Source organism: Panthera uncia, chromosome C2, assembly GCF_023721935.1.
Source record: "Panthera uncia isolate 11264 chromosome C2, Puncia_PCG_1.0, whole genome shotgun sequence".
In the NCBI taxonomy this organism is placed as follows: domain Eukaryota; kingdom Metazoa; phylum Chordata; class Mammalia; order Carnivora; family Felidae; genus Panthera; species Panthera uncia.
In genome coordinates, this window is record NC_064810.1 from 110,032,021 (window position 1) to 110,047,491 (window position 15,471).

General features: G+C 36.6%; 1 protein-coding gene and 1 pseudogene across 1 annotated transcript in view; one reads left to right on the forward strand and one right to left on the reverse strand.

The window, feature by feature from the left end:
- The window catches only part of AADACL2 (arylacetamide deacetylase like 2), a 34,343-nt gene that overhangs the window by 1,171 nt on the left and 17,701 nt on the right, over positions 1 to 15,471 (reverse strand). The window contains exons 3-4 of the mRNA XM_049629693.1: positions 15,203 to 15,272; positions 13,213 to 13,384 (exon numbers count right to left, since the gene is read on the reverse strand). Coding sequence (XP_049485650.1) covers positions 13,213 to 13,384; positions 15,203 to 15,272 — 242 coding nt within the window. The remainder of the gene's footprint in view (positions 1 to 13,212; positions 13,385 to 15,202; positions 15,273 to 15,471) is intronic.
- On the forward strand, positions 146 to 11,162 carry LOC125920634 (dynamin-3-like; annotated as a pseudogene).

The window sequence follows — 15,471 nt, forward strand, 5'->3', positions numbered from 1 at the left end:
ATGTGTGGTGATAGATGTTAACTTGACATATTACTATGTTGATCAAGCTGCAATATGTACATCTATCGATTATGCTGTGTACCTGAAACTAACATGATGTTGTATGTCAATTGTATATTGATTAAAAACAAATTTAAAAAAGACAATGTCAGGAAGTGAGGCACTACTGGGCTGTACCCAAGAGCAATTTGAGAGACTGGGAGCAGCAGACACAGGAATCTCAATCCCAGGTGGTGACAGAAGTAGCAGCAACCTGGCTTTGTAACCACTAATAGTACATACCTTGCTAGATTTGCTTTAGCAATTTGATGCCTTATTGTCAACTGGGTTGGCGCATCAAATGAGTTCATTACATTGGGTAAATGGGGAGAGAGAGAGAGAGAGGGAGACATGCATACGTACATACATAGAATGAGGTTTTTGTCAAAAATCACCAATGCAAATAATCTAAATAGGATAACCCTGGAGGAAACTGACACTATAAATAAATCTGCAAGAATTATTGACTGCATGAAACCAAAGTGAATGGAAAAAATAAATATAGCTATTGAAATAATATTTTATCATAAATTTGAAAATTAAAATTAAAAATTAGCATTACAATTAAAGTATTTTAAAACAGTTTAAAGTTTAAAATAATAGTATTTGGCTGTTAAGCAAGTTCCCAGCAACATACTGTAAATTTTAAGAAACATTATTTAAATGCAGAAGTACAGAGACAGAAAAGAGAAAAAAAGCCAATGGATAGGTAGCTTACCTTCTGAAAGAATGGTGATATTTGGAAAACAAAGGGATGAAATTATTTTTAAAAACCTTGTTGATATTCCATTTGACATACAAGGAGAGAATGTGGAATATGTAACATGGAGCCCTTTTTTCTTTCCAGAGGTGAAGGGGGGTGTCCTGAGGTTCACCTATGACCCTGAGAACCCTAAAGGAGAACCTGAAAATAATTTCCAAAAAGCAAGTGTCTAGGCTAGAGTGTGGCATCTGAGACAATGATATCTGGACAAATGAAAACGCCTGCTGTGACTAGAAGATGTACCTGTAAGTCAACCTCTCACCAGAGTGGCTGGCTGAACTCAAAGGAGGGAATCAACTGAAATCCAAGATGTACCTCAGAAAGGGAAATAGTATCCCACCACCTCTATGATGCTCTCTGAGGGCATTAGAGGCTTCACAAGTTTAGAATGAAAATGAGCCAAGACAATGTTTCCTGATGGAAACTCTCAAATCTCTCCCAAGTGCCCTCATGTAGATAGATGATTTACTGAGCCAAAGTCTACCATCAACATCCCACTGCCAACGTCCCAAGCCTAGACAAGGAAACAAACAGCCCACATCCACAGGGAGAGGGCAAACAGAAACACACCAACCAACACCTTATCTGGCCCTAACTGTCCTTTCTGGAATGTCATATGAAATAAATTGTTTTCCCGCAAATGTGTCACTACTTACTATGTCTACGTCCTTACTATATCATTTGTTGCTTTGCCAGTCAATACCTCTTCCTATCTCTCTGTCATCCTTTGAAGCTCATTTTAAAGTTATCTCTTTGAAAATACTGGAAGGGCACCTGCTGGTCAGATCCACCAAGTTTGGCAATTTTACCCTAGTTTTAGCAACCATGTTATCAGTCTAGTATGAATCTTCTTAGATGTTTTCTATATATTTACATATATTTCTAACCAAAAATGTATGATTATGCATGTAAGTAGCTGATCAAAGTTCACTTCTCTATCTTCAAACTCTTCTAAACTTCCAAAACTCTCTAGCTCTTTCAGGTCAATGATCAATTTCCCTTTACCTTTTAAAAATGTATATAATGGATCTCTCTCCTCGATTTTGAATTCCACAAGCACTGATAATATCTAAGTTGTCATTGTATGTCTTACCAGTTCTAAGATAATAAAAGGCTAAGTATAATATTTTTTAAAAGCAGACAAATAACTAAATCAAAATTGCTGCTCAGTTTCTAATTCTAAGAGGACATTGTGTTCTCTTAGAACCAGAAACCAGAGGACATATGAAGCAATAAGAGACTTATAATGAGTAGGTCCCAACAATAACACTTAATTATTGAATTATCTATAGCATTGTTCTTTCCTTCTAGATCCACGTGGACTCAAAGACAAATGGCCAGAGTGCAAGAATGCAAATAAGCATTAATACTGAACCATAAACATTACTACCAAAAAGCCCTGAATGAACCTTCCTGTAACATAAATGTGAATATCACATTAATGGATACATATTTCTCATTCTGTGAGCAATCCACATGTACCTGGCTGCAAAAAGTGTGTAAGACATTTATCTCAGGATATTATCACTTCAAAAAGAACAAGAATGAAAATACAAAAGCAAAAAAAAAAAAATTGAGAGAACACATCTTGCTTGTTGTGGTATCCTTGAGGTTTAAACACTGGTAACTGTTCTTAAATTGTCCACTTAAATTTTTATTATTGTTTTCAGTATAACAAAGACCTCTGGGTAACTCAGTAGAAGGTTACAGAATACATTCAAAAAAGCCCATTCTTATTTTTAATCCCTTCCAATAATTAACATTATTTCAATGAGAACACAATGGATGTGATATATTTCAACTTTTCTTTTGTACTTAAATACCATTAATTCTAAACTCATGAAATCTAAAATACAATTCTCCCATATAAACTATTCCCTCTGCTCCTCTTTTATTAAACCTTGCAATTTAAATTTCTAACTGGTTTTTCAAGTTACAGGTCATGCCACTGATAGTATTGTTACCATGAGAGTAGTTTATTAACACCATGGTAAAGACTGATCTCCTCAATCTAGAAAGTTGGCAACAAAATTCGAAACCAGTTCATAAAAGGCTTCTGTATCATACTAAAAAGCTTAGAATGACATGTAGGTCAGAAGGATTTTCACTCCTGCGTTAATTTCTTTATTCACAACTAGCCCCCATTAGTTGGGAATGGTGACTGAGGGGTAGCTGATAGGAAAGACAGAGAAAAACCACTCATGACTTTATGCCCTGCCCAGAGAGCCCTATATCAGTTTACTGACTCAACTGCTTTGAAGCCCATGTATTTGCCTGTCATGAATACTTGTGCCTGACATAAAGCCTGCTCCAGACAGTCTGAAGCATTACTGAATCCTCTCCCATTCCCCAAATGCCCCAAGGCCATCTATCAGGGCAATGGTGCTTTCCTAGAGAATGGCCGGTTCTTCTTGCCTAGCGCATACATTACTGTTCCTGCATTGAGTCCCTCGTTATCCACAGCCCAGCTCAAACCAGTCACTGGTTTGCAAAGGTCCTTACCATCTAGGCCCCTGGTTTAGATGTGTATTATTTAAAGTTCTGCACATCCACAGCAACTTATTCTGTGCTTGTCATCCATAGAAAGATAGATGTATGTAAAATATTAGTTATATATGGAGTTCCCACATCACTACTGATAATCCTGTTCATCGAACTTAGCAGATCTACTATTTTTTAATCCGGTGCACCCAGCTTCATAGCAATTGTGATTGCTTCCCTCACTACTCTTCCTTTTCATTGATCACCCCCACCTCGTACCACATCCAACTTCACCAACACACAGATAGCCAGTGAGTATTTGGGTGACTACGAGCCACCATGAAGGAACTCCAACACAAGAGGACTTTTGGCATCACCCTGGAGCACATGTTCCAACTTTTGTAGGAGCTGGAGAACTCCCACATGGAGCCTACTGTAGTCTGAATGTTTATATTCCTCCAAATTCATACGTTGAAAAGCTAATGTCCAAGATGGTGGTATTAGCCCATGGGGTGGTTGGGACTCCTTAACGTCCAACACTTATTTCACCAATTCCCCCACCCACCACCCCTCTGGTATCATCAGTTTGTCCTCTATGGTTAAGAGTCTATTTCTTGGTTTGCTGCTCTCTCTTTTTCCCCATGATCATTTGTTTTGATATTTAAGTTCCACATGAGTGAAATCATATATACAATGGAATGTTCCTCAGCCATAGAAAAGAATGAGATCTTGCCATTTGCCACAAAGTGCCTAGAGCTAGAGAGTATTATGCTAAGATAAATACAACAAGCAACAGTATTTTTTAAAATACAAATGTGATTAAAATTTTTCTATGACTTCACGATGCCCTTGGAGAAAAAAAAAATCAAAAGAGGCATGATTTGCCCCTGCCATCCTTTCTAACATCACTATTCACCATACTTCCACTGATGCAGTATCTATGCACTTAGTTTTTTGTTTTTGTTTTTGTTTTTTTTTTGAACCAGGATTCCAAAAGAGACAAACAGTAACTGCATAAATAGGGAGGGGACAGAATGAATCCGTTCAACTCTTCTCAGCAAGTCGCAAAAACAACTTGATTCCAAGGTGAATAATCAGTTATGGCTCAATTCAGCAGCATGTAGGACCAGTGTCTTTATTTAATCTCTAAATCTTTCCCACAAAGATGTGTTGAGGATAATCTGTAATATCGTGCTGTGTTACACAAGGGGACTGATAAAGAGGCTGCCCTCAGGTAAAACAGGCAGAAGAGAGGCCAAGGTCCAACTCTGGAGTATTCTGAAGGGTGGAGGAAGAAGACAGCAAGAGTACAGGTATGATGGCAGGGTTTGGATATATAAAGATTAAAAAAAAATTATTGTCCCAGATTCCAAAATACTTAGAGTCCAGTTGGGACTGTGCACATGCAACAAATAATAGGATAATCACTGGAGTGTAACTGCTTTGAGTAGTATAGAGGAGGTTCGCCTGTAAGGGTTTCTAGTGCTTATGGAATATCCAGGTGGGGAAAACCATTTGGATACATGGGTTTTGAGCTCATGACAGTGGCATTAGTGGGAGGCATAACTTTAAGAGCCTTTAGCAGATCATTCAGAGCTGAAGTCATGAGACCAAGCAGAGAATGGGATAAAAGCCAGAAGGACCAAACGTTGAGTCCTAAGGAAAATCAGACTCAAAGGAGTGTATAGACCAAGAGTTCATCTCCCATAAAGCTGAATGGAAGAGAAGATAAGAACAGGGAGAGTGAGTATTTTAAGACAAAAGTTGGCAAGAGTTTCAAGTGATGAAAAGAAGTTAAAGAACAACAACAAAAATGCCCTTAGATATAGAAATAATGAGATCCCGGACCTACTTAGCCACAGCAAGTTGAACAAATGGCCAGGGGAGAATACAAAGTGATTAAATGAGGAAGGTATACATTAGGAGTATGTAGAAAAAGAGCTTAAAATGATGAGAGTTGAATATCTGATGTTAGGCTGTAGCAAAACAACTTTCTTACTTACCAAAGTGACCTCCACCTGTAACTCCAGAGTAAGGCAACTTTGTTGTTACTGTGTGTCAGGTAAATAGCTTTCATATGTTGAAAGGTAATAATTTCAAAGCCAGATGAATTTCAGGCTTAACTTGCACTGTTAATAAAGGTCTTTTAGTTTTACAGAACTGAGCAACCTAGCCAATCTTTTATTTAATCTAGCAAACTTACTAAGTCATTTTTTCCCTGAGACGAAGATGTAAATCCCAAGACAAGATGCTTTTCCTAGACACGTCTTCCGCTTGGCCAACACAGGGAGAGAAAGACCTACTGCTCATCGACCCATGAAAGAAGAATGGAAGAATTTCTCTTAGTCTTAATAGAGGGATAATCGGTCCAAGATCTAACAAACGATGACAAAGACCTCCTGAGACTACACAGTGGCTTCAGAAAACCATCTTGATTGTGCTGGCACAGATGGATAGAGGTTTCCAGAGAGCAATGGTGATGCAAGATTGAAATTAACGGAGGACTGGTATTTCTACGTTCAGTGGATTTCATGTAGTCCATGTGACACTGCTATGTTGCGATTACATGGAGATTAATAAACAAATAAATAGTATACCTAGTATACTTAGTATATAAACAAAGAATATAGTATACCTGCTACTGAAAATATCCCAGGTTGAAGGGTGTGTAGTGTCACTTTTTTTTAAGGCATCATCATTAATTAGTCTCTGATTTATATTTACTCTTAAGACTGGTAAAGAAAACATTAAAAATATTTTTAGAGAAGTGTCAAACATATAAGATCATATGTGGCCATAGAAATATGATGTAGAGATGTCACAGAAATATTGTTATAAATCGATCACAAGGCTACGTTGACACCTTATGACAAATGATACAAATTAGTAGGAACAATATATTTAGAAAGGTTAACCTATAAACAAATAGAGATATCTTATATTACCACTACCTTTTCAAATTTCCTACATAGAATCACATAGTTTTTAACAACTGAGAAGGGTGGAACTTAATAATTACTTCAGAGTATTGAATCAATTCATATTATTTTCTAAAATTAAGAAGATGTTTATGCCATAAATAAATAAAAATAATGCATAAATTACTCTAAAATATAATTAGATGAGATGGCCAGGAAATTGAATTTAAATGCTATTAAATTTAAAAAAATTGCTCCTTAAAGTAAAGATTAAGGAACTTTGTTGAGAGAAAGTTTTTCGACTATAGTGATTATTCAGATCATTGTAATTGGTAAGCAACATTAGTAATTTTAGGATACATTATGTGATTTTGCCAGAAAATCTCAGAATTGTAGGGAAAAGATACTCATTTCTCTTTCAGTAAGTAGAAGAGAATTGAAAAATGGACAAAGTCCAAAACAGAAATTTACAGAATACAGAAGAATCTATTTAACTTCTTAATCCACGAGAACATCTTTTTACACTATGAATTACATATATATATACACGAGAACATCTTTTTACACTATGAATTATATATATATATATATATATATATATATATATATATATATTTGGTATCCATTAGGAAGGATATATCTAATATGTCGCCTGAAGTCTTCTCAGAGTACACAAAAATACCGATCTCTAAATGAGGTATTCTTACTGAAACTGAGCTTTTCAGGCTGTAAATCTGTAACATACTATTAAACGCTTTGTTGAAACATGAGACTTTGAAAAAAGGGAGGGGTGGTATAATACTTACAAAGTAAAAGGTGATTTTAATTAGCCAGATAAAGAATAAACCTAGCATGGGGAATAAAACTTTTTGATTAAAATACAACTCATGTAGAAAGTTTAGCTGACCATGAAGAATAAGCAACTTAAAGTATGATCATAAAAAAACAGGAGGGGCACCTGGGTGGCTCAGTCCGATGAGCGTCCAACTTTAGCTCAGGTCATGATCTCGTGGTTCATGGGTTTGAGACCCACATCGGGCTCTGTGCTGACAGCTCAGAGCCTGGAGCCTTCTTAGGATTCTGTATCTCCCTCTCTCTGCCCTTTTCCCTCTCTCTGTCCCTCTCCCTCAAGAATAAATAAACATTAAAATGTTTTTAAAAGAATAAACAAGAAATGCTAAAGGAAATCACTTTTTTGTTATACTATGTAACCATGTTGAGTTCTGATACAGTATTTTCAGCTGTAAAACAATTTCTTTGATCAGATATATCAGAAAGTTAATTAGATATTATGTTCTTCTACAAGTAGCCAATTCAAAGAATACGATAATGTCAAATTTTAATTCACTTCAAGACAACAACTTGTACTGTCCTACAAATTGTACTGAGAATCGCATCTGTTTTTGGTAGCTGTGTTAATATTCAGGATTGCCCTGCTGGAAAGGTCTTCACATCTTGATGGATCTTTATGGCTACATGTCATAATCATTTCAAAAGCTTTCTTCATTTACAAAGCCTGGCAAATATTACAAAATGCAAACAGACATTACAGGTGTTAAAGGTGCTTCTTGATCATTATTGGGTAATTATTGGACAGTTTCCAGAATTTCTATATCCATAAAACCAGTTTTCGATAAAATTCAAGATTTGATTGCTGTATGATTTGGTGTAGCGATTCGTATGTAAAACAGGGGACAGTCTCCAATATTCATTCTCTACCACACTTCCCACCCCATCCCAGCAAGATTTTTCAAATAAGTGATGTATTAATTCAAATACATAGCAAATTAGTTTAGGTTGGAAGAGGCCTCGGGAATCAACAAGTCTAATGGCTTACAAGTTTTTTTTTTGGTAATGAAATTCTGCAGAGCCAAAGGTGAAACTTTGCTAACTACTGCCATTCTGGCTCCACAATAGGGTTTTGTATGTGCATGTGGTGTTACAGATTAGTATACATGCATATGTATATGTACACTTTCATATTATGAATGTGTGTATCTCTCTTTGCAATGTGCATATGTATATATAAAATATAAATATATGTGTCTGTATATAATTTTCTTCTGAGTGGTCTGAGTATTTTATTTTCATTCCTAATTTTTTTTTTTAATGAGCAAGATTCTGGGTTTGTGAAGAGGTGGAAATTTGGGAAGAGTGGAACACCTGGAGATGGTTTCAAAGCCCTGTGCACTTGGCCCATACCTTGCCCTATCCATGTCTTCCCTATCCTTTTATAATTACCTGCTAATCTAGGACATTCTCCTTTGGGGGTTGGGCATTGCAACGAGATGGTCTCTTGTGCTGCACTATGAGCAGAATATGCTGGATTTATTAACTACACAGGAAAACAGATTTTGATGGTGTGTGCCATGAAATTGAAGCAGAAAAAGATCAGGTGACCAGAAGGAATGCAGACATTTCCTCCAATCCAATTTATTTATGACTCTATTCCCTACACGTGTGAAATCCAATCCTTATCGTCCTACCTGGATAAAGTGTCCACAGGAAATCAGTCACCATATCAGTCACCAATCAGAGAAATGATTTCACAGTTCATCATGCAGGAGAACTGATACTGGCTGTTACCCCAGCCAATACCAATCTTACAAACTAAGATCATGGAAGATAACTAAATAAGTTGATTCTCAGGGTGCCTGGTTGGCTGGGTCAGTTAAGCGTCAGACCCTTGGTTTGGGCTCAGGTCATGATCTCACATGCTGACAGCACGGAGCCTGCTTGGGATTCTCTCCCTCTCCCTTTGCCCCTCCTCCACTCATGCTGTGTCTGTCAGAGAAGAAAGAAAGAAAGAAAGAAAGAAAGAAAGAAAGAAAGAAAGAAAAGAAAAGAAAAGAAAAGAAAAGAAAAGAAAGAGAGGAAGGAAGGAAGGAAGGAAGGAGGAAAGGAGAGGAAAGGAAAGGAAAGGAAAGGAGAGGAAAAGAAAGGAAAGGAAAGGAAAGGAAAGGAAAGGAAAGGAAAGGAAAGAATTTGATTCTCAAGGTCTGAAAACTACTGGAGTCATCACCAAACTAGACTTTATAGATGAAGAAACAGATGCCAGAGATGTCCTAGAGAACAAGATGCTGCCTCTTCACAGGGATTATGTGATGGTGGCAAACAGAAGCTGGAAGAATATATATGGGAAGGAGGAAAGGAAATTGTTTCTCTCACATTCAGCTTACAAACATATTGCCAGTCAGATGGGGACCCCATACTTGCAGAAGTTCCTTAATCAGCAACTTACCAACCACATTTGACATAATCTGCCAAACTTCAGGAACAAATTAGAAGGACAGTTGTCCTCCACAGAATGACAGTTGTCCTCCACAGAATGACAGAATGTGAAGTAGGAGCCTACAAACACTTCAAGCCAGAAGAGCCCACCAGGAAGACCAAAGCATTGCTGTAGGTAGGTCAACAATTTGCTGTGGACTTTGAGAAGAGAATCACAGTGTGAGGGGATCAAGTAGTTACCCTGGAATTCTCAAAGGGCTTTAAATCCATTGTATTTTCTATGAAGGCTTTCCTTCTGAGACAGTAAAGATGGGGTTCAGTGAGAAAGAACTGTGAAGAGAAATAACTTATGCAATCAAAAACATACACTGTATCAGGACAGGGTTGTTTACTCAAGACATGGCATTTTGAGCAATAGTCAAGAAACAAATTGCAAACCCTTCCTTAAGGTGTGTGGATCTGGGAAAACAAATATTTATCAACAGTGTCAAAAAGTACACCAAAACAAAAAAAGACTGGCAAACTTCCCCAGACTCTTCAAGTAAATGGAAAGGATGATTGGTGACCACATTTGACAGCAGAAGGGAAGACAAAGTACTAGGTCCTGATATTGATTGACATCCAGTCTCCTACACCAACACTAGTCATAAAGATTTCATAACTTTGCAAATGTTCAGCAGAGAATCAGTCAGGTTCACAAGAAAAATAGATTTGGAAATTAAGTAATTTGAAAGATGCAGCTAACCATCAGCATCAGTGGCATCATGAAAGGAGGCTCTAAAGGATACTGGTTTATATTTACCCCTGAAAGTTTGTCATGGTACAAAGATGACAAGGCAAAAGCAAAGAAGTATGTATTTCCCTGGGACAACCTGAAAGTCTGGGATGTGGACAAGAGCTTTATGCCTAGCGAACACATACGTATATTCTTTAATAAAGAACAAAGGGCTGTATACAAAGACTGTTGCTTCCTTGAGCTGACATGTGATTCACAGAGGATGTAGGCAGCTGGAAGACATCTCTACTAAGAACTGGGGTTTCTCCTGATGAATCTTTTACTGCAAATAATGAGAATAGCCAAGGAGAAAACTTTTCCATGGACCCACAAGTGGAGAGACAAGCAAATATCACTCATAACCTGATAGATTCCTACATGTCTACCACCCACAAATGTGCCAACATCAAATTCCCAAAATGAGAATGCACTTGCTAATCAAAAATGTTAAAGATTTTTATAACTTCAGAGCTCTTCTCACAGCTTGGTTCTTTACAGGACCAAAATACTCTGATGAAGGAATCTGCTGAGCAGCCTCAGCACTGAGATGAGATATACCAAACCCTTAAAAAAGCCCTTGTGATCATTGGTGATATTAACACTGGCACTACCTTCATCCTAGGGATTTCTGTGGATGGCTCCTGGAAACAGCACTCCTGTAGGTCACCACCTCCAAGTCCCACAACCTACAACAGACATTGAGTGCTCCCCTCATATGGCCCACATGGCCCACATCTCTCCCAAGGTCTGCCCCTGCCAATCCTCTCCTGCACCCCACTTGGGAGCTACCCCAGTTCCGTTCCAGCTGACCCCTTACTTCTTTTTCCCAACAGCAACAGTTCACTTGGAGTACCTCTGCAAGTTTCCTCTCAACCCACAAGAGTCCCTCCCAATGTTCTAAGTCATTCCCCCAAATTTTGAGTGAGGGCAAACCCATGACTCTTTTGAGTGTCTCTTTGAGTCTCTCTTTGCATATGTAACATCAAACTTTGGTGCCGCCAATGATGAAGCTAGTAAGCCTTGATGACTTGGGCTCAGGAAACACAGACAACTAATTGACTTGTGTGACTGGCCTGTGTCTGATTTCCCCACAATCACATGGTGGAAATTACCTAACTTAATCCCTCTTCAACATTCCTCTACAAGTTTGACTTTTAGGAGCTGAGTGTCATTTGGACAAATGAATTCATCTTGTGACTTCTGATTTCAGCTGTGAGCTTTCTATTTTCCTCACCACTCTTCTCCTTTAAAGAACAAATAAATATATTTATGATTAGGTTTTCTGAAAAAAAATTGGAGGAGGAGTTGGGATGCTTCCCAAATGATTGAATGAGGCCAGTATAACTTTATGTCAAAACCTGACAAGGGGTGCCTGGATGGGTCAGTCAGTTGAGTGTCCAACTCTTGATTACAGCTCAGGTAATGATCCTGGGACATGGGACTGAGCCCTGTGTAGGGCTCCACATTCAGTGTGGGGTAAAATTCTCTCTCTCTCTCTCTCTCTCTCTCTCTCTCTCGCTCTCTCTCTCTCTCTCTCTGTCTGTCTCTTGGGGCAACTAAGTGGTTCAGTTGGATAAGAATCCAACTTTATCTCAGGTAATGACCTCATAGTTCATGGGTACGAGCCCCATGCTGGACCCTGCAATGGACTCCACATTGGTATCTGCACTGACAGCTCTGAGCCTAGAGCCTGCTTCAGATTCTCTGTCTCCTTCTCTCTCTGCTCCTCTGCTGCTTACACTCTCTCTCAAATTAAATAAACACTTTTAAAAAAAGGACTCTCTTTCTCTACCCCCACACCTTCTTGCCTGTGCTCACTCATTTGCTCTCTCTCTCTCAAAAAAAAAACAAAAACAAAAAACTTTGACAAAGAACTTTTAAAAGATAGACATCAATCCCTCAAATCTTTAATTTCAGCAAAAAGAAACCAGCAAAATATAATAGCTTTAAGTCATCATGACCAGGGAGGCTCATAATTTTACATCTGAAAGTCAACTGACATAATTTACTACATCAAAAGAATAAAGGAGAAAAATCACACTGTAATATCAATAGATCCATTAAAAACATTTAGCAAACTTAATACCTATTTATGCAAACACTATCATCAAATCAGGAATAGTAAAGACTTTCTCAGCCTGACAAAAGCCAACTGTAAAATGCTTTTAGTTAACATCATATTTATTGGTGAAATATTGAATGATTTCCTTCTAAAATTCAGAGAATGACAATTGTATTCAATATAGTCCTGGGAGCCCTAGCTAGTGCACTAATTAATAAAAGAAAAGCATAAAGATTAAAAAGGAAGAATTAAAATGGTCTCTAGTGGCAGGAGATAGGACTATGTAGAATATCCTAGGAAACATTAAAAAAAAAAACCCTAGAATTTATAAGTGAAATTTTTAAGGATATGATTGTAAAAGGTCAGTGTAAAACGCAAATGATTTCTGAATACTTTCAAAGAGGCACTTGAAAAATATTATTTTACATGAAAATTTTCCCAAATAATTCAGGAATAAATTTAAGAAAAGATTTGTAAGATTTCTACACTGAAAAAGGAAAATACTGAGGAAAGTGAAGAGGACTTAAATAAAAAATGACATAAACCATGCACTTTAATTGGAAGTACCAGGATTATTAACCTATAGATTCAACACAATACCATACAAAATCCAAATTAGCTTTTTTGTTTTTAGAAATTGACAAGATATCCCAGTATTTTTATGGAAAAGATTTAGAGTATTAGAAACAATTTTGAAGAAAGACCAAAGCTGGAGTCAGAATAGTATCAGGCATAAGAACAGACAAACAGGTCAATGGAACAAAAGAGAGGATTCAGAAATAGTCATATTGATAGTTAAATGATCTTAGACTCCAGTATCACTGTAATCCAATGAGAAAGTATGGTCTTTTCAACAAATGATGCTGAAAGAACTGGTTATGTGTATAGGAAAAAAAATAATTTGTGACCTCTACCTCTCAGAATAAAAATAAATGCAACATACCTGTTGAGTCACAGTTGCTGCCAAATTGCCCCCAGAACTGTCTCCTGAAACACAGATTCGGGTGGGATCCACTCCATATTTTCTAAGAATTTTATCTTGAAGAAAAAATTTGACTGCAGTGAAACTGTCTTCAAACTGAGCAGGAAAATGATGTTGAGGAGCTAGTCTATAGCTTTAAAAAAGAATGATTTATTTAAACAATTTTTTTATAACATACCATTTATGGTTGTATCTTTCCATGTAGTTTTTCAATACCAAATAGATGCAATTTAACACCAGTTTCTATTTTTAATCTGTCAAAAAAATCACACTTGAGTTTTCCACTAACTCCTTAGTATATGGAAAAAAAAAGAAAAGAAAATTCATATAAAGGTTTTCAACCTTGTATCTACATTCCACGGATAGCATTGTGTGTGAGGGGTAAGGAGATATTAGGAACTCCCGACAATTGTAAGCATAGTTTTTAGTCCACATGCATTTTAGATTGGAGATACTCTATAGTTTATACCATATTCTCAATGTAACTGGAGGTCCAAACATTAAAAAAAATTATTGAAAGAGCACCATGGATGTTTGAGGACAGCAGATCTGAGAGATTATTATAGGGAAAGTGTTACATTTTTCAAGATCATGTGGATAAAAATCCTACATGCTTGCAATGTATATATCTCACCAAGGATAATGTCAAGGGGTTGATTTTAGATAAAAATTTTGAAATATAAATAACCTTTTAGTATGCTGGGAAGATTGTTTCTGATGAATTCATTTCTGAGGCAAACTATCACACTATTCTTTTAATGGATACAAATGGATTTTTTCCCCCACTATGTACATGGACCAGTAAACATAGGAGAATGGTTCTATCAGCCTGTTATCTATCAGGGCTAACTTTTTTTCTCATGCTCTTTAGAAAAACAAAATTTGTAAATATCTGTACTTAACATTAAATGTTACTGTGATGATCCTTAAAATTTTATCATAAACTATCTTTAGAAAATCCTAAACAAAGTATGTTGGTATCTATTACTTTAAATGCAGTATATTTAGACGTTAGGGCAAAGAACACAAATCATAAGGATATGATAAAATATATAAGCCAGAAACAGACATATCACTATATTAAAATAGATTTAAAATGATAAGTTTTAGATTACTTCAAAAGTTATGGAGGTATAAAGGATATATCCTAATGTTATAAATGAGAAGTATCCCTGAAAATAGGAAGTTCTAGCCACTGCGAGTAATCAAAACAAACAGCATTGGCAATCACTCTTTAGATGACCAAATTGTCACTTTAGTTTTCTCTCTAAACTTTCATAGCTTCCTAGCTAAAAATCAAAACAAAACAACAACAAAAAAAACCCAAATCTATGTCACTATTACAGATTAGAAGTCTGTAAGTATGTTTTTGTTACTATGGACTAGGGAAGAGAGGTACGAAAAAATCCCTCCTGGGGATGTGGGCTTCAGAAATACAGACTGCATAAGTATGAGAAAATATTGAACTGTCCTGACACATTCTGATATTTTCTAGCAAAATCCAGAAGGTAAAATTCACTTTTCCTGAGAATGACTTAAAATTCTTAGCTGATCCCAACCTTTACCTCCTACATTACTCCAAACAAGAATTATTATAAAACATTTTATTACCAACCCAAATATAATCTACCATCCCAAATTTGTAGGATTTATTTATATCTTCTTATCTAGCTATGTTACTTGGGGCTTGAGTTGGGACCTGAGTTTTAAGTGTCTAGAGCAAAAGTGTATCCAAAAATGCTCACTCAGGGATGTTACTCAGAGATTTCCAAAATCACAGAAGAATATGAGATAGTGGACTCTTCAGGAATGGTTTACATTGCAATGGTGATAAATAAATAGAATAATTTTTTTAAATTGATATTTCAGGCATAGCTAACTTGATTTGGAAATTAAACCTCTACCTGGTGAAGGCAGAAATCATAGTAGCCAAAGAAAAACATTCTCTTACTCCAATCCTACAACAACAGCATTGAGTTTGTTTGCAGTCCATCTATTCAGGGAGTCATAAGCACTCTGCTCTGGAATGAAGAAAGAAATGTGAGAGTACTTTCGGTTAAAAAAAAAAAAAAAAAAAAAAAAAAAAAACACCACAGCAACAGAAATGCTTGTAGCTATGAACTTGGAAAGAAATGTGAGTGTTATATAGAAACCTAAATTTCCCACTCCATTTCTATTCAGAGGGACCAGAATCAGCCTGACACAGTCTGGAGGAGTGTC